Source organism: Cavia porcellus, unplaced genomic scaffold (genome assembly GCF_034190915.1).
Source record: "Cavia porcellus strain 051 isolate PalLab524CR breed Dunkin Hartley unplaced genomic scaffold, mCavPor4.1 scaffold_25, whole genome shotgun sequence".
In the NCBI taxonomy this organism is placed as follows: domain Eukaryota; kingdom Metazoa; phylum Chordata; class Mammalia; order Rodentia; family Caviidae; genus Cavia; species Cavia porcellus.
The window spans coordinates 23,853,634-23,872,973 of record NW_026947508.1 but is presented as its reverse complement, the minus strand read 5'-3'; the positions used below and the strand labels follow the sequence as shown (position 1 = coordinate 23,872,973).

Below are 19,340 nucleotides of genomic sequence, written 5' to 3'. Positions count from 1 at the left end.
ACTGTGAGAGATGCTTACTATACCAGGCCCTGGCATTATCTCATTTATAAGATCTCATTTAATTGTTATAGCTCCAGGAAATATGAAGGCCATTGTTACCACCATTTTACAAAGAGGAAAACAGGCTTATGTGGAAGATAAAAAACTCACAGAACGATGAATTCCAGAGCCCAGACCTAAACCAGAACCATGCAGCTTGAGTGCCTTCTCCCACCAATATAAGCTATCTCTGGTTGTCAGAGGGGTAGTGATGGGCAGAACCCGCTCAGATGCCCTCTGCTCCCAGGATGCACCCACTGAAGGGCGGAGGCCATAGGAGATGTTGTTACTGAAGGATAAATGTGCAAAGCTGGCATTTCCAGCTTCTAATCTACTTCCTGCTAGAACCCAGAAATTAGGGAGGGCAAAGGCCACGTGGGAGGCCTTGCCTTGGAAACAGATCTAGGAGACTCCAGCCCTATGAGCACGTACCTTTTTGTGCATCTGTGTCATCTCCCGAAGGGGAAACTGAGTCACAGTCACTGGCCTGAAGTCCTCTCCTGTGGACAGTGTGGGTTTGCACCAGATGGTAGATGTGGAGATAGGCCCAATGGGGTGGAAAGATTTTGAATTTCTGTTAGGTTTCTCCGAGGTAGCAGCATCCTGGGCCCCACCGCCCAGGATTTATGCAAATTAATGTAGATATATGTTAATTGGGTCACTGCCAGGCCCACAGTTCTAATAATGCAGCTGCCACTTCGGAGGTGTAGGGAGGCGAATCTGCCCAAAAGAAGCCTTCAGAGCAGCCCCAGCTGAGGAAGGGGTGGAGACGGGTCAGTGGTCACTGAGATGGGGTTGCCATGGAGACAGAGGCGAGGCCCCCGCTTCCCAACAGGACCCTGGCTGGCCAGATCTGCCTGCTGAGATGGTCCTGGGCCTCCCCTCCAGCTCCAAGCTGGTCTCTGAGGGCTAATTATGTGGAAGGTAGTGACCAGCTGCTCCCTCTTTCCCCCAGGCCCATCTGAGGTGGAAGACAGAGCCACAGCAGGAGGGTGTGAAGACTGACAGATGGAGGTCTGATCTGGGGCTGGGTGGGAGGACCTGCCTGGAGGAGGAGGAGAAGGAGAAGGATTACCTCTCCAGCCAGAGGCCCCTCCACAAGGGCCATGACTCAGATTCCAAACACAAGGTCATGCAAACTGGCCGAGTCACCAAGTCCCAGGATATGGTGGGAAGAGGAAGGACTTGGCTTCAGCAGACCAGTTGGAGGCTTAGCCCTCCTGTGTTCCCTTGCACAAACTCCTCCACTGGCCTCAGTTTCCTCCTCTGCACATGGGGATGAGATTAGGAGCTATGACGTGGGTATGGAGTGTTCAATGGCAGAACACTTGCCTCCTATATATGAAGTCCTGAGTTCAGCCCCAGGTACCAAGATAATAGTGCAGTAAGTGCTCAATAAAATATTCTGAGTACCACTGAGAGTGACTGTTAGTCTCCTGCATTGTGTTATTGTCGTGGAAAAGAACACCTTTCTGTCCCCGCCCCTTCTGTCGCTGTTTGGAGCAGGACTCAGGAGGGAAGAGGCAGGACAGTCTTCTCCAGGACAGGCCCTGGGTCTGCTGTGCTCATAACTTAGTTCTCAGGCATGGCACACTAAAGGCCCTGGAGGAACACCTGAAGAGTGGAGGAACACCAGTTGTTAGTAATCAGAAGAGAGTCTGGATCCTCACATGTCGGGCTCCATGACTGTCATAGGCAAGGGACTCACTCACTGGTCCAGAGCAGACTCTGAGTTATCTCAGTCCGATGCTCCTCCTCCTCTGAGGCGGGTGACAGAAGAAGGAGCATAGAGACAGCCCCACATCCCAGCTCTGCCACATCCACAGTGACTGTGGGGACAGAGGGCCCTCGCTGGCAGCATCCGGAGGAGAGAAAGGGATGGACCTGAACATCATCCTCAGGCTGAAAAAGGCAGGACTGTGAGGACCCAAGCAGAACTGGGGACAGGAGGCACCATGGGCTGGCAAGGCAGCCCTCAGTGGGTGGGTGGGGGGCATTAGACTCTGAGCAGAGGTCACCCAGGCTCCAAGGCCAGTCTCTCTGCAGCCAGGAAGGCCACAGCGGTGCAAGCCTGGACAGAGATTTGGAGCCTCAGAGGCAGATGAGACAGAGTGAGCCTCAGAGAGCAGAGTCTTGGCCAAGATTGCACGGCAGTTTGCTCTTGAGGAAGAGCACTGAACTCACTATGTAACCCAGGATGGCAATCATCCTGCCTCAGCCTCCCAAGTGCTGGGATTACAGGTGTGTGCCACCATGCCTGGTTTCTGGCGATCTTTCACATCATCTCAGAACTGAATTAAAATCTGCATTTTTGGGTAACTTTCTTTTAAAAAATATATCTTTGTTGTAAAACATTTCAGAAATACAGAAACATGTATTCTAAAAGTCAAAGCCTCCCTGTCTCAGAGATAAACTCCCTGGAGATAAACTCTTGTGGCTGTTCTTGGTGTCTGCCATACACATTTGGTGTCTTTTAGGTTTTTGTTTTTTGGACAATAGAATCGCATTGTTCTGCTGCTTGGCTTCCATTACTTAGCAGTGATAGCTTGGCCTTTCTCCAGGAGGTGGGGCTGGTGCTGGGGCGGGAGAGGCGAAAGGGCTGGGGGAACCGGAGAGAAAGAGCGCCGGGTTGTGGCAAGTCTGCAAAGGTCACCGGCTGGAGGAGGCCCCTGGGCCCAAGGTGCCCTCCCTCAGCCCTCAGGATCCCCCTGCTGGCCGCGTCTGGGCTTGCGCTTGGACCAAGCCACCCACTTCACTACGACTTTCCCTGTGCCTACCCCAGGCCTGGCACACAGTCGTTGCCCAAGAAATACTTGTTCACTAGATTCAGTCCCTCCAGGACCTTCTTCCTTGCTCCTGCCAAAGATCACTTGGTTTCCGCGACTGTCTTCCTTTGGGCCTCTAGCTGGACGGCTTGGCTCAAGCTCCAATGGCATTGACTAAAGGCCGGGCCTTTCCTGCCTCTCTGTCACCGTCCCCCTCCTCAGGCAGGAGCTGGACCCCCATCTCCAGGGCTCCTCCCAGCCCACTCCCTCATTTCATGCATGAGGGACCAAGTCGAATTTAATTTTGTCAGCTGCTTCAGAAATCCACTGGGAAAGGGGGGCTTGAGTTTGAGGGTACCACAAAGGCTGCTGCCGTGTGCTGATCACCAGCTGTGTGCCAGGCACCAGGCTTGCTGAGAGCTTTGTGTGAACTGTCTATGTCCTCAGGACACTACCAGTGAGGACACTGAGACCTAGAGAAGAGGAGCAGCCTGCCCAGGGGCCACATATCGTGCAGAGTCAGTGACTAAGCTGGGCTGCAGCTCAGCCCTTTTGGACTCCAGACCAAAAAGTCCATCAAAGAGACAGAACCACACTAGACCAAACTGTGCTCTAGAATCCAAGAGCTACCTCCTTTTTCAGACCGTGGCTGGCCAAACTTCTACATGTGAGGCCTGTGGCAGCCCTGCCAGACTTTTGGCCAGGAAGGTAGTTGACTTGCAAAATTGGCTGGCAGGGGCTTGGTTGCAGGAGGCTTCTGATGGGTTCCACAGCCCAGGCACCTCCCTGCCCTCGCCACCCCCCCAGCTTCCTGAGGCTAGGGTGGGCCCATCTGCATTATTCATCCTTTGCCCCTCCACCCCCCACCTGGGTTGGGCTCCTGGGGTTGGTGTCTAGACAGACAAGAGCATCCTACTGAGAACAGAGACAGCCCTGACTCGGGGCTGAAGGTTCCCATGGCAACAGCATCCCCTTCAGCTGGCAGCAACCCGATAAATAAATAATCAGGGGTGGAGGTGGGGATCTAAGGGCGGGGGAAGGGCAGCAGGGGGAGCCTGGGGCTTCACTCTGGAGAGGAGAGGGGGCCCCTTGGCTTGAAGGAGGCTGGCAGGGGGGACTGGTATGGCCAAGTGAGAGAAAGGAGGGGTGGAGGAAAGTGGCGGGATGTGAGAAATTTGGAGGCGTAGGAAGCAGCACCTAAATTTGAGGTTTAGCTCCAGCAGGTGGGCACAGTGGGGGCCCAGACCCCTTCTGGAAATGGACCAGGTTTGAGGGGGTTGAATTCCCAATGAGCCACCTGGTAAGTGGTTGGATAGAAAGGGACTGAAGTCTGAAGTTCCAGCAGGCTGGCAGTCATGAGGGAGTGGGGCACAGGTTCCCCAGGACATATGGTGCCCAGAGGAGAGCCCAGAGTTGTGCCTCTGAAGCCCTCTGATATCTAGGACCAGAATAAGGGAAGCTGGGGAGGGTAGATAATTGGCTTAACTTTTACCACCTGCACTGTGGCCCACCCTGCCCTGAAAGTACCACGGTGGACACCACAAGTAGGAGCCCCGCCCTCGGAGCTTGCCACCTGGTATAGGGATGGACAAAACATAGGAGCAGGTGGCACCTTGGCTGATGATTAGCATTGTGGAAAAAATAAAGCCACGGGGTAGAAGAGGCAGGCGCCCTGTGACCAACTCATATGCACTCTGTTGGCAAAGCTGAGGTGCAGGGAGGTTGCATAATACATGATGATGGCACCAGTGTGCTAGCCCAGGCTTTGCTCCTAACCCGTAGGTCATGCTGCCTCCAGGGCAGAAGCAGAGTGTCACTGGCGGGAGAGGGCACCTGGAGGCAAGCGCAATGAGGAAGCTGAGCACTGAAATGCTGCTGCCAGCCTCGGTGACATGGAGGTCATAGTGACCTCAGAGAGAACCATTTCAGTGACCAAAGCTGCATGATAGTGGGCACAGGATGGCAGGCAGTGCGTGGAGACCTTTGAAACAGTTTTAGATAGGAGAATTGACATAGGCAGGGCTTGTGGGGATGGATAATGGCAGAGACTTGGGTATGTTCAGGAGCCAGTGGCCAGGGTGCTGGGAGAAGGGGAGCTGCGTCTACAGGAGCTAAGGGCCTGTGTGCGGTGCTCCCGCGAAGACTGAGGCAGGACCGGAAATGGCCCTGGCTGGGAGGATTCGGCAGATGAAGCAGGGTGGCCTGGCCATCACTGAGAGGGAGGCCTTGGGGATCCAGGAGGACCAAGGACAAAAAGGAGATCCTAAACTATCATGGGAGAAGCCTAGTAGGGTTGTGGATGATACCAGGAGCCACGTTGGGGCCATGAGTGTGGGTCTGCTGTGGACCCTGTGTGATGTAGAATGATGGGCTGCGGTGCAGACAGTGGGAGAGCTGCCCACTGGCTCTGTCCAGCTGAGGGCTTCTTGCCACTGTGGTGGAGGAGGAATTCTGGGCTGTGGCAAGGCTGACATCAAAGCATCATAGGGTCCCAGCAGTACAAGACTGGCCCTGTCATCCTGAAGGGCGTTAGGAAATCACCTGGGAAGCTTGGGAGGGGCTTTCTAATCGGTGACTTTGGGGGTACTGTCCAAGGGGCACTGGGGTCACATGCAGAGGAATGGGGAAGGTGTTGAGAGACTGCTGAGTGGGGCCACTCCAGATGTGGAAGCTGAGGAGGAGGACAAAGGTGACAAACTCATCTTTAAGAAGGAGCAAGGTGTGGTGGGTGCCAGTAACCTCAGCACTCTGGAGTCTCCAGCAGAAAGATGACACATTTAAACCCAGCTGGGCAACTTAGTGACTTAGCAAGACCTGACTCAAAATAAACATTTTAAAAAGGGCTGAGGATGTAGTCAATACAAAAGCCCTGGGTGGACCGTACTCACTCCCAAAAGCACGGAGGCCAAGGTGGGCGGTTGCCAAACACTCTCTGCCTGGAGAACTCGGCAGAAGCCCGGGAGTTGCCTCCTAGGACTTCCCTGCTGGCCCACTTCAGAGAGATTTGAGAAGCCCACTTATCTAGCTTGCAGCTTGACCTGGTAAAAATATCCCCAGAGCCGTTTTTGTCCCTCGGTGCACATGAATTTGAAATCTTTGTAGAAGACTAGCTTGCTGTTGCCTCCACACAATTCCTCCATCCAACTAACAAGGACACACGAGGCTGCTTATGATTTATAGTCACTGCCGCCTCAGAAGATTGTTTCTAAGGTGGTGCAACTAGATGGGGAAGATAGTCCTCCCGCTTCCTTCTTATCTGTATTTGTTAATTGGCTGCATATTGCTGTGACACAATCAGGAGTTCTGGAATGTTCCTCCTGGTTTTCAAAAATATAACTTTAAGGGCTAGGGGTTTAGCTCGATGGTGAGGTGTTAGCCTAGCGTCACAAGGCCCTGGGTTCAATCCCCAGCCCCGACAATAATATCTTTAGGATTGATATTATTTAAAAGACACTGACTCCTACTTTTTAAAAAGGTATCTTTAAGTCAGGCATTGTTGAGTAGGCTGTAATTCCAGCATTCTGAGAGGCTAAGGCAGGAGGATCGCAAGTTAGAACCCAACCTGGGCACTTAGACTGTTTCAAAATTTTAAAAGGGAACAGGGTGGCTAAGGACAAAGGCTCTGAGTTCAATCCCATTAGAAGAAAAAAAAGTAACTTTAAATCTGCCTCAATAAGGCCTGGATTATGGTGCTGACTACCCTGGTTTGAATTATCTGATTGCCTGTCCACCTCCTTGCTAGACTGAGACTAAATGTCGGTGAGCTCATTAGCAATGAGCCAGAGTGGAAGAGGGCTTGGCAGGTGTGGAGGGGTGGAGGAGGGGTGGGTGAGCGGTTGTCAGAGGTGAGGGAGGGAGCAGGGGTGAGGCTGGGAGGGGCAGGAGCAGCAGATGCACCAGGTTCAGGCGGTCAGTTCATTGTGGAGAGAGCTCTTGGTGGGTCAATCCAGGAGGTCTTCCTGCGAAGGAGGAAACAGCTACACTCTGAAGACCAAGCAGGACTCAGGTAAAACAAAAGGAAGTGCACGTGGGACTTTAACTACTGTTTCAGCCGCTCAAAGGCAGGGTTGACAGGGAATGAGCACTGAACCAGATCCTAGTGAGCCTTCAGGGCCAAACTAAGCAGCTCAGGCTGTTAAGCCGTCTATTAATTAGCTACCGTTTATCGCGTCTAATTGTCTGTTTATGTGATGTCTTCATATCCTCACTACAATTCAGTGGAGGGAGTATCTTATATTCACAACTGAAGAAATAGCTTCAGAGAAAGACATTGACTTTCCCTAAGTCACAGAGTAGGCTGGTAAAGCAGACCTGAGTTTGAGTAACTCCAGAGCTGTGCTGTTTTGTTGTTGTTGTTGTTGTTAATTAATAGGAGTTATGAGCAGGGGCCTGGGTGGGGTGGGATGATACTGTCTCTCAGATGGATATATTTGGGCCAGACATCCTGCCGCTCTGCCTTCAGTATCACCGTCACAGCCTCCTCCTTCATCCTCTGATGGGGACTGTCTTCCTTAGGACCGCGTACCAATGGAGTGGAGAGTGTCAAGCTGTATCCCAAGCCACTGGCACTACCAAGGATGGCCTGGGTCATGGTGGAGGGGAGAAGATGGAAGTGGTAGCATCAGAGTGTTTAGGATGGGGAGCAGCCATGAAAGACCACAGCACTCATCCTGCTGAGTTTCTCCTCAAAGCTCAGCCAAAACTGGATTCTCTGGTCAAGTGACTTTGGTGTGCAGGAGCAGAGCAGGGAGAGTGACTGCCCAAAGTCACTTAGCAGTCAGGGGCAGACTCTACAGGACCTGTACCTCTTCACTTCCAAATCAGTACCACTGGGCAGGTAGTTCATTGGTGCCCAGGTGCAACAGGTGTCACCTGCTGTGTAACCTTGGGCAAGTCACTGCCCTCTCAGAGCGCCATGTTCTCTTTTCTCCAAAATGAGATGCTGATGCCAGCTCTGCCTTTCTGCCAAGGAATATCCAGTGAGAAGTGGAGTTGGAAAGCTCTTTACCATCTGCAGTCCTGGGAGAAGAGCCACCAACAAGAGGCAGGCTGGCACGAAGCAGGGAGTGCCAGGGCTGGGTCTGGCACCCCCAGACCTCCTTCATTCTCTTGTCCAAGCCTGCAGCTTTGTTGGTCGCTACCCAAGCTTCACCATCTGTGTGGTGGCATCAGCTCCACCTCCTGCCTCCCTGCCAAGAAAATGTTTCTGGGATCACCTCGCTTGATCAGAATCCCCACCCCTACCCCCAGACCCTCTTTCTCTTCCTTCAGTTTAAGACAGTTGGTTACAAGCCACAGAAATTGGAAGTATGAGGAGGGAGACTGCATTAGGCATACTAGATCCTAAGACCCAAAGCCTTGTCACCAGGACACTCCCCTGGCTTGTTCCCTCTTCCTCCCACAGCCCCTCAGCTGTGGCTTTCAGGGCAGGCCATTCCCTTGAGTTGGCAAAAGTGGTCACAAACAGTTCCAAGCTGGCACCACTTCCATTCAGGTATCCTGGCAGACAGCACCTGTGTCCCAATTGTTTCCACACATATGCAGAATGACACTCGGGAATGGGGCAGAGTGAGTGGCCTGTGCCTAATCCATTACTGGTCTTGGCTGGACATGGGTTACCTGCCCACCATAGAACCTAGAAATGGGGCCAACCGTATGTAAACCCCATGGACAGTGGTGGAAAAAAGAGCTGAACTCAGTCATCTGAAGGAGTCTTAGCCATACATAATAGTTATCTTGGGTATCTTTGTTGCTGTTTATTGGCTAAAAAGTTGAACCAGGGGCTGCTGGGAAGGGAATGATGGTTGTGTTCTGTATGTATCAGTTAGCTTTTGCTGCATAACAAATCACTCCAGGACATCACAGTTTAAAACAGCCTTTTATTTTATATAACTCAATATCCTGTGGATCAGTGGGGGCACTTGTTCTGGGCTGGGCTGTGTTTGGTCAGCTGGTGGGTAGCCTAGTGCATCAACAGGCTGGAAGATGGTCTCGCTCACACATTTGGTGATTGGCCAACTGTCAGCAAGTTTCTTCTGTTCTTCCCCCGTGTGTCTGGCCCTCCAGCAGCTCAGCTTGGGCTCCTTCACATGATCCTCTCTGTTACATATGAATCAAGTAGGCAAGCTCCCATGTATGCAAGTGCCCATGCATTTTCCCAGCCTCCCCTTGCAACATTTGCTAAAGTTCCATTGGGCAAAGCAGGTCACATGACCCAGCACAGCCTTACCAAAATGCCAAAGAGCATGGAAATAGAGGAAGAATGCGGAGCAAATTTTGCAATCTATTTTAATTCCTTCAGCGAAAGAAGTGGGTGGTCTCTATGACCCAGGGATTCCATGGGTCACAATGATGAACCTGGGCCCTGAAAACCTATGGTTTAGCCTCTCTCTTACCTCTGGGACAGCCAGCCTGAGTCCTAGGCTCACTGACCTCCCTTCATGTAGAAGGGGCTCCAGGGCTAGTGGGCCAAAATGATGCTCAGGCTTAGGGACCCCTGCCCCACTTGCACAGACTTGCCCCTGAGGAAACCCTCAACTCCCAGCATCCTTTTGGTGTGGGAAGGTAGATGACTCTGAGACTGTGCCCGTCACCTCAATAACTGGTGTCTTCTGCTCCACAAGGTCAAGCAGAAGGGTGGCAGTGGCCTCAGCCTGTCTCTTCCACAGGTGGCTGCACTGCAGCGGCAGATCTTTGACTTCCTGGGCTACCAGTGGGCTCCCATCCTGGCCAACTTCCTGCATATCATGGCGGTCATCCTGGGCATCTTTGGCACCGTGCAGTATCGTTCCCGGTATCTCATCCTGGTATGACTCACCTAGCCCCTTCCCAAGCCAGGCCCCTCTTCCCACCCTTGCCAACCTCACCCTCCCTGTCCCTCTAGTCAAAACTGTCCCCCAATCCTGGACACTCAGACTGGCTTGTTTTGGCTCCAGCCCAGCTAGGGGATGGGTGCCCAAATCCCAATGCAGCTTTGCTTGGAGGAGACCATTTTCTTCAGGGATTTCCCAGGGAAATAATCCAAACATAACAAGATAGATCACTTAGCAAGAACCTTGCTTGTGCCAGGCACACTGCTCATGTTCACATGCTTTAGCTCATCTTTACAACAGTCCTGTGAGCTCTGTCCTACCATCTGCATTTCTCAGATGAGAAAACTGAGACTCAGAAAGGTATTTCTCAGATGAGAAAACTGAGACTCAGAAAGGTTACAAGGCTTCCTAAAGCCACACAACTAGTAAAAGCAGGGCCAGGATGAGAGCTTCGGGTCTGCAGTGAAGCCTCCCACCCTGCCACCAAGCTGCCTCAGCAAACCAGGGTCATAGACCAAGGAGAGGTGGGCCTCATCTTGTCCAGTTTCTCAGGGCACTAAGAAACTTCAAAAGGCTTGGCTTTTTTGTCCCTGCTTACTGATACGCATCAAGGACAGTGCAGAGCAGCTACTGTGGCTTTGAGGTTAGGGGCTCCTACAGGCAAGCTCCAGGACTCTGATCTTGTTCCCAGCATGCACCCCCACTTCCTCTTTCCAAGCCCTGGTCCCCCACAATGTCTCAAGCTCCTTTTTCCAGCTAGACTCACCTTTGGTTCCTGCTGTTCTTCAGGGACCTCTGCACAGGGCTTCTGGGGGCTTTTCACTAGATGTACTTCTGAGGGTGTGGCTCACAGTTACAATGACACTGGCCGGCAGTGACATGCTAACAAGACCCCATCCTCAGCCATTCTAGGACTTTACCTCCCAGGAGCCAGGGGGCAGGTCCTGTGGAACTCTGCATCCTCTGACATAGAACACTTCCCTCCAGTTCTCAGGACAGCCCTGGGTGAACAGCCACTGTCAACTGTGCTGTTCACCAGGTGGCAGCCACTCAAGCACAGGCACAGGCCCTGTGTGGAACACCCACCTCCCAAGCCTGCTGTGCCCTGCCCTCTCAGGCTTGTGGCTGTGGCTGAGATTCTGTCCTCCTGAGAAGTGGCCACACCTGGAAGGGGGATGACTCAGAGGCTGAGAGGTCCCCATGCTGCCCTAACCATGCAGCTCCAGCCTCTCTCTGGCCAGGTACCAAGATTGCTGGGGCTGTTCCAACTGACCTGGGCCACTTGGGAGCACTTTACAGAACAAGGAGGGAAAATAGTGACAGAATGAATAGATTGGGTAGGGGCTTGGCTCCCTTTCCGTTTTGGGGATGCTCCTTGATCTGCTCACCCCAGCCTTTCTGCAGGCCTCACCCACTGCCCTGCCCCCACCTCCTCTGACCCCTCATACCAGCCCCAGGTATGTGTGAGATGTCACCATTGTTCTCAGGCTCCAGGCTTCAGGATGACTTCCTGTGTGTTTTGGTCCCAAGTTCTGAGCATCTTTAAGCCACTGCTGACCCTACCCTCTCACAGAGGATTTCAGCCATTTACAAGAATTAAGGCTTCATGGGGCTGGGGGTATAATTCAGTGGTAAGAGCATTGGCCTCGCATGTTCAAGGCCCTGAGTTCTATCTTCGACACAGAAAAAAAAGTCCCCTAGGAAATAATGTGGATCCGAATTCCCCACCCCCCTACTCCATTAAATGCCAGTCCTCAGCCTCAGGCCTTCTGACCACCCACTTCTGATTACAGCTGTGGCCTAACAGGAATACTTTACACACTACTTCCTGAGGCCTGAGGTCAGTTGAGTCACCCACCCCTGCATATCTGCTCTGTGCTGGGCACTTATGTTGCATGGTGAATGAGGCAGATGAGGCCTTTCCCCTCTGGTGATTTGTCATCTGAAATATGTTCTAAAAGGTATCAGCCAAGTCACAATTCAGTGTTGTTCAAACAGCTCCTGAGCAACATCCCTAACAACTCAGAATCAGTAAATCTGTAAGTAAGACTTAGGAACCCATGTATTTTTTTTCTTTGAATTAAGAGATGAAGTCTCCAGCTCAGGGATTTAGCTCAGTGGCACAAGCACTTGCCTAGCAAGTGCAAAGTCATGAGTTCAATCCCTGGTACAGAGAGAGAGAGAAAGAGAGAGAGATGAGAGAGAGAGAGAGAGAGAGAGAGAGAGAGAGAGAGAGAGAGAGAGAGAAAGAGAGAGAGAGAGAGAGAGAGAGAGAGAGAGAGATGAAAGAGAGAGAGAAGGTCTCACTGAGTTGTCCAGGCTGGCTTTGAAACTCCTTCCTGGGCTCCAGCGATCCTCTTGCCTCAGCCTTCCAAGTAGCTAGGACCACAAGTGACCACCACTGTCCCCAGCTGGAATCTGCATTTTTAATCACTCCCTGAGCGATTCTAGTACATTCTAGAGACCTCTAGCCTAGTGGAAGGTTTTAGTGGAGTAACACGATGTGGATGAGCATGCCAGCCCTCCTGCTTCCTAGCTGTGTGATTTCAGAAAGCTGAGACCTCGCAGCTTTAGTGCTCTCTGGGAGGCTGAAGCCTGCCTTGCAGGGCTGTGGTAAGGACTGGATGTACATGAAGACGACTTGGAAATGACAGTGTGTTCCCTGGAGTGTTACCATGATTTCCCCTGCAAAGGTCTCCTCCTCCCTTGACCTGTGACTCCATTGACTCGCCGCCTCCCCACTCCCCAGGCCCCACCCTGAACCCACCTCTGCTTTCCCCAGTATGCAGCCTGGCTGGTGCTCTGGGTTGGCTGGAATGCATTTATCATCTGCTTCTACCTGGAGGTTGGACAACTGTCCCAGGTAAGCTTCAGGCCTGGCAGTGCCCTAAGGCAGAGCCTGACCTTTCCCATCCCTACCTTAGGGCTCTTAGTGTGGTATAGGCCTGGGGTCTCAAGTCTAAAGACCTCCCCACCTCTCCACACTCAAGTAGTCTGTGCAACACCCCTGTTTCTGCCTCCTCTGCACTTCTCAGAAACTGATGGAACCAGTGAAGCTAAAGAGATGTCCAAGTAAGGATGGGCCAGAGATTCCAGCTGAACAGAAGCACAGTAAAACCCACAGCATGTGTTGGGCTGCTTGAAAATGCCATGCACTTTGTATAGCTCAGACCCAAAGATTTGGGATCAATAATTTTCAGAAAGGAAAGTACTAGTTAATGTTTGCTCAGGGGACACTGAATAGCCCTTGTCAGATGGAGAACTTTTGAGGAAAGTTTGTTTAGCTTGAAGACCAGCCCAGAAAGACACTTCTACTTTTAGATAAAGGAAGCAAAATATGTCTATAAGAGCTTTGGCTTTCTGGTTTAACCTTCCTGCGTTCAAAACCTAGTCCTAGCAAGCGATATAGTTCAGCAGGTGCACTGCCTGCCTGGCAAGTGTGAGGCCCTCAGTTCTATTTCCAGCACCAAAAAAAAAAATTAAAAAAAAAAAAAAGGAAAAAAATAAAAAGCTTGTTCCAATATCTCCCAGCAGCCTGGCCCTGGGCAGTGGCTTGTCCCATCTGAGCTTCCCTTCCTCTAGTAAGTGGAAACAGCGATAATTCCAATTTCACTCGAGGGGATGTAGTGAGAGCCCACATGTAAGGGGCCAGCACACAGTAAGCCTTGATCTGGCTGAAGATTGATAAGCGCGTGCTGCATACCTGGGCAAGAGCTTCTGCTGTAGCCCAGCCATTTCTCCATGTAACAAATGGGGAGATCAAGGACCAAAGAGATGAGAGGTGAACCCATTAGCATACAGGAAAGCAGTGGAGAGACCAAGTGGCATGTGGAGGGCATGTACTGAGCATTTCACCAGCGACTGGGAGTTGGACCCTGTCTCTGTTAATGTCCCTTCTAGCCCTGAAATTCTGAATCTCCACCAACCCCTTTCCAACTCGGTGGTAAGTGTGAGGCCTGCGCGAGCATCAATTGCCACCTGCTGGCCAAAACATGGACTTGCAAGTGGAATCTTCATTCCTTTCCTAAATCAACCCAGAGAAGAGGCTGCTTGAGATCTAGGTGTGCTGTGTAACTCCCCTGACCCCGCTCAGTATCCCAGGCCCCTCTGCCCCCAGGACCGGGACTTCATCATGACCTTCAATACATCGCTGCACCGCTCTTGGTGGATGGAGAACGGACCGGGATGCCTAGTGACTCCTGTTCTGAACTCCCGCCTGGCCCTGGAGGACCACCATGTCATCTCTGTCACCGGCTGCCTGCTGGATTATCCCTACATTGAAGCCCTCAGCAGTGCTCTGCAGATCTTTCTGGCAGTAAGTCTCCCGCCCCACAAACTCTCAGAGGGGAGGGCTGCATCCCAAAACCCTTCTTTATCCTAAGAGGAGGAGTTAAGAGGAGGAGACAGGTCTCAGCCTGCCTTCTGCTTGGACTAGCTTCCAAATCTTGTGCCACCTCCCTTCACCTTGGCCCTAGCCCCTGTCCCACGAGTGGACAGGTTTAATGAACACGATGAGGCATCAGATCGTGAGTCCACCCACCATATGACCATCATATACTTTTTCTAAACTTGTATCCTTAGTCACAAAAAGAGCCCAGTAGAGTTGTGAGAATAGGGAGGGTGCTCTAAAGATGACAGGAGTCCCATTTCCAGGCCGGCCTTGTTCTGGGCACTTTGCACGTGCGCGCGTGCGGTGTGCGTGCACACGCACATACACACTCCTCACAACAAGTCAGTAAGGCATTGCCCGTGTCACTAGGAAAACTGGAGCTTGAAGGGGCAATTGCTTGTCAGAAGTCACACTCCAAGAATAAAGAATGGGACCAAGGCGCTGGGGATTTAGCTCAGTGCGCATAAGCACCTGCCTTGCAAGCAGGCATTCGTGAGTTCAATCCCCGGTACCGATAAAAAGGAAAAAGACCAAAAAAAAAAAAAAAAAAAAGAATGGGACCAAGTATGTTTGACTTTTAAGCATTGGTATTGAACCTGAAACTGTTGGGGTGGGTTTGCCTTAGACCAGGCAGGATACAGCCTCCCCAAGTTGGGGTGAGTGGGCGAGGACCAAGGAGAAGCTGTGCTCTCTGCCCTCACTTGTCATTCTCTCCTCTAGCTGTTCGGCTTTGTGTTTGCCTGCTATGTGAGCAAAGTGTTCCTGGAGGAGGAGGACAGCTGTGAGTGAGGCGTCCCAGGGAGGGAAAGCCCTGGCCTGGCTTTTCAGCACCCTGGACAGGGCCAAGGCGGCTTGAAGGGGTGGGGGTGGGGTGCTGTGGGTCAGCCTGAGGCCCCTTTCGTGAAGAGATGGCAGGGGTGGGTAGGATCTGCAAAGCCTGCCCATTGTGGGCTGGAGACTAGACATCCAGGTGTCCAGCCTATGGCCATGCCATCACCTTTTTGCAGCCTGGCCCCATTGGACGTCTTGTCCTGCCCCGCGGGGCCCCTCTTTCCTGTAGGCGCTCCCCACCACCACTCCCTACACAAGCTCCACAGTCTAGGGACTTGAGCCTCTGCTGGCCCGGCTCCTGGCCTCCCAGCCCTCACAGGCCCATTCCTGCGTGTCTAGGTGCATGGCCTCACCCCAAACTCCCCACTCCATCCTCGCCTCTCCCACCGGGCTTGGGGTCCTGCTATCCATTCTTCCCTTTTGGGACCATCCTCTTAACTCGCCTTCTCCCCTTCCGCAGTTGACTTCATCGGTGGCTTTGACTCCTACGGATATCAGGCGCCACAGAAGACGTCACATTTACAGCTGCAGCCACTGTACACGTGGGTCAGGGGCGGGGATGGGTGCACGCGGAGGGGCCTGGAGTTAGCGAAGAGGGAAGAGTGGAAGAGTGGGCGGGAGGGCAGCCAGAGCTCTCTGCCGCGTGCCTACGCCCTCCCCGCCTTTGTTTCCTGCAGGTCTGGGTAGCTTCGGTCCGGAGCCTACTCGGCGCCCCGCCCTTGGCCGCTGGACTGACAGCGCCTGCCCGGAGCTCCGGCCAAGGTTGGCGCGCGCCCCCTGGTGTCTCTTGGACCGACTGCAGCCTGCGCGGCCTTACCCGCTGGGCAGCCAAAGGAGCAGACTGGACTTGGCCTTACAGAGCCCTGACTTCAGGGGTGGGTCGGCCGGGGGAGGGGCATCGCGGGGTTTGTATTTTTTTTATCTCAGCCTTGGCATTTACCAGGGTCTTCCTCCCTTTTCCAGTCCACCCCTTTCACCCTTCATCCAGTATCTTGCCCTTGTCCAGAGAGAAAGAGCAGGGCAGACAGACACCCCATCTCTTCACTCATTCACCAGCCTTGGTGAGATCTACTGTGAACTAGGAGCAGGAGTCCTGGGTTCCAATCGCAGCTCTGTCACTGACACCCGGTGTGATATGTGGCAAAGCCCTTGCCCTCTCTGGGCCTCCGTTTCCCTACTCCAAGTAATTAAAATAATCCTTTAGCAGATGGACTCTTCTAGCCTTCTCCTTTGACTCTCAATCCCTTGGGCTAGGCTGGGATTTTAATCCCCACTTTAAACTGTGGAAACTAAGGCTCAGAGATGTAAAGTGATTTGCTTGAAGCCACACAGCTAAACTTGTGGCGCAGATAGGCCTTGAACATAGTGTACTTTCTGTAGTTTCAGATTCCAAAGCCCAGTGCCTTTCTCTGGGTTCCATTTGTAAGCCCCCGTCCAGCGTGGACACTCTGCCACACACACACTGCACCCTCCACACACACACACACACATACCACCACCACCACCACCAAAATGCCATCATCTCTCTTAAAGCAATATACCCATCCGTTCTCACATTGGGAACTGGATGGACAGAGCCCAAAGCCCTGAATTCAGCCCAACACCCAGCAGAGCCTTCCTAGAATTAGCCTCCATCAACCCTTGACAGGGAAATGGGGCTTAAGTCACTCTACACCCTGCCACGTCCCTGAGACCAAGTCTGCTGCACCCACAATCCCCTCCACTGCTCCCCCAGCAACACTGCCAACCCTTGATGGCTCTATCCACATCACCACTGTGGCTCCAGTGGGGAGATACTGGTCAATGCCACCTGGATACCAGTGTTTGCAGACCACCAGCATTTATGACCATACCAGTGTCCGGAAGCAACCCCTTGTAAGCCCAGAAGGGCCAAGTATAGTGGAGCATAACTGTAATCCCAGCACTTGAGAGATTTATCACTGTAAATTCAAGGCCATCCTGGGCTACACAGTGAGATCCTGCCTCAAAAAACAAACAAAAATCTCAGAATTCTAATGGAGGTCTGGGTAATAGAGGTGTGTCAGAAAAGCCAGCACCCGCCCTTCCTGAGGGCAAATGGAGGTGAGAGCCCTTCTTCCCTACTTCCCTCCATGTCACCCCTGGGGATCCTGTGACCTAGCACTGGCTAGGAGAAGATTGGGGTTCAGCATCCTAGTCCATGCAATGGGAGTGGCCCTGGGTTATGAAGGATGATAGGAGGCATCAGGAAGGTAGAGGAAACTCAGACATGAGATGGTTTGTACACCTAAGCCTGTCTATGGTGACCATGGCCCTTTTGATCTTGGTCTAGAATGGCACCCCGCCTCACTGTCCCATCAGCAGTTCCAAGCAGCCAGCCCCCAAGAGACTGGCTACCACGGGTCCCATGTGGTCAGCCTAACCAGTGCTGAGTACAGCTCAAGAGGAATCTGTTCTCATCAGGCCAGGCTACAACCCTGCCACCAGACCAGCCGTTGCCTGCAGCCAACACCCTCCCCTCATTCTGCAGGCCTCTTCCTACTCAGAGGGTTTAGCCACACAGTGCTCTGGGGCCTTTTGCTTTTATAAGCTCATTTATGTAAGGGGACCAGGTGTTCTCACTGGGACCTTGCTAGGCTGGGAGTGCTCCCCTGGTTTCTGTGCAGGTGAGTTGATTAAAGATGGTGTTTTCTTCTCTGTCTTCCTGTCCTGTCCTCTCCTGAAAGGAAAGTGCCCTGCCGCAGAGTGAACAGGATGGGAGGCCATATCGTCATTACTGTATTTTCCTGAGCATCAGATATGTGGCTTTTGAAAAACCACTCTCCCTCTCTTATCTAAAACAAAAAAGCACACAAAGATTTTCTAAGTCAGTGGGTTCTGGAACCTGGCCTCACAACCTCTTAGAAAGACTTCTGTTTCTTTTTCTGCAAACATGTGTTGACATCTTTCTTGTGGCTGGGACAAAATACCCAACTCCCAAAATTAAAGAGGGAAAAGTTTATTTAGCTCACAGTTTATACTCAGTCCGTACTTGGCTATCTCCAAGGCAGGGTGGCACATGGCAGAGGGCAATAGCTCATGGTGGCAGAAGACAGCCAAAAGCAACAAGAATCAAAAGGTGAGGAGAGAGAGAAATCCTCTTTCCCTTCCTTATACGATATGCAGACTGCCCCCTCCCCCAGTGGGTATAGTACTCACACCCATAATCCCAGTATTGGACCATGAATCAATCACATGACTGCATGAGGCTTTGGGGGATCATATAGACAAACCATTACATTCCACCCCTGGCCCCTCAAAGACTCATGCACATCTCTTTATGCAAAAGGCATTTTCATCCATCTCTAGGAGTTGCCAAAGTCCTAACAGTTTCAACATTGCTGAAAAGTTCAAGCCCCAAGTCTCTGAGATCTAAGACATACACTTAGCTGTGAGCCCCTGTACAAATGAAAAGTTGAACACTTCCAACATTCAATGGCACAAGATAAACATTACCATTCCAAAAGGTACAAAGAATAAGAACCAAAGCAAATCCAAAATCAAGCAAGGCAGGGCTGGGGATATGGCTCAGCAGCATAGCACCTGCCTGGGAAGTGTGATGTCATGAGTTTGATTCTTGGTAGGAAAAAAACAAAACAAAACAAAACAAAACCCAGCAGGGCAAATATTTAGTCCTGTAGTTAATGTGCAGCATCCAATACAAACCTGTGGCAAGTTGTGAGCTCCAAAAGGCATGCATGTGGGCCAGGAATTTAGCTCAGCAGCATAAGTGCCTGCCTGGCAAGTGTGAGATTGTGAGTTCAGTCCCTGCTACCAAAAGGCACATGTGGTTCCTCCCCTATGGCATTTCTGGTTGTTGTAGCTCCCATGGCTTTGCCCTCTCCTTACACATTTCCTCAAATGATCCACATTTCTGTCTTCTAAACTAATGGTGTCTCCACTGCATCTTTGGCTTCACTCTCACATTTTCACACATTGCCCTCTCAGGGCCACACTGCCTGGTCTCCCACGCCTTCTTCTGAAATCTGGATGGAAGCTCTTTAACCTCAGAACTCTTGTATTCTTCATGTACTTAAAACCAGCGCCACGTAGATGATGCAAAGGTCTGTTGCCAGCTGGAACAATATGCAGGCTTCTTTCTCTTTTGGCTATAAGGGCTGAGTGCTTGGATCGCCAAGCACTCTGAATACAATTCCAAGAAAAAATTCTCCACACCACCATAATCCTGGCATATGGTGCTCTGCAGCTTTCTCCTCAAAGCAAAGTCTTTCGCTTTTGTAGTTTTGAGTCTGCAAAGGGTAGAGTCCTGTTGCTTCTTGTGATGCCCTCAGGCCATTTCTCCTATTCCTTTGTTCCTTCTCAGCAATTGAGATCTCCACAGCTGTATTTTTGCCGTTCACAGTTTTTGGAGCTTTTATTCTGGGCAAACTCACATTCCACAACATTCTGCTGGGTTCTGTGTTCTTGAATCTCAACATAAATCTGGCTAAAAGCCCCCAACAATAGCCATGGCACCACCTCAAC

The 19,340-nt window shown here is 51.8% G+C and overlaps 1 protein-coding gene across 8 annotated transcripts in view; it reads left to right on the top strand.

The window, feature by feature from the left end:
* The window catches only part of Nkain1 (sodium/potassium transporting ATPase interacting 1), a 41,897-nt gene extending 24,381 nt beyond the window's left edge, over positions 1 to 17,516 (top strand). For 2 of the 8 annotated variants that reach the window (XM_063235948.1, XM_013154201.3), the window contains exons 2-7: positions 9,473 to 9,610; positions 12,399 to 12,479; positions 13,734 to 13,931; positions 14,727 to 14,787; positions 15,298 to 15,379; positions 15,515 to 17,516. In XM_063235948.1, coding sequence (XP_063092018.1) covers positions 9,551 to 9,610; positions 12,399 to 12,479; positions 13,734 to 13,931; positions 14,727 to 14,787; positions 15,298 to 15,379; positions 15,515 to 15,524 — 492 coding nt within the window. In that variant the 5' untranslated portion in view covers positions 9,473 to 9,550 and the 3' untranslated portion in view covers positions 15,525 to 17,516. Of the gene's footprint in view, positions 1 to 9,427; positions 9,611 to 12,365; positions 12,480 to 13,717; positions 13,932 to 14,726; positions 14,788 to 15,297; positions 15,380 to 15,514 lie in introns of those variants that run through there. The other 6 variants (XM_063235945.1, XM_063235944.1, XM_013154198.3 and 3 more) reach the window with 6 other exon arrangements.
* Positions 17,517 to 19,340: the final 1,824 nt, after the last annotated feature.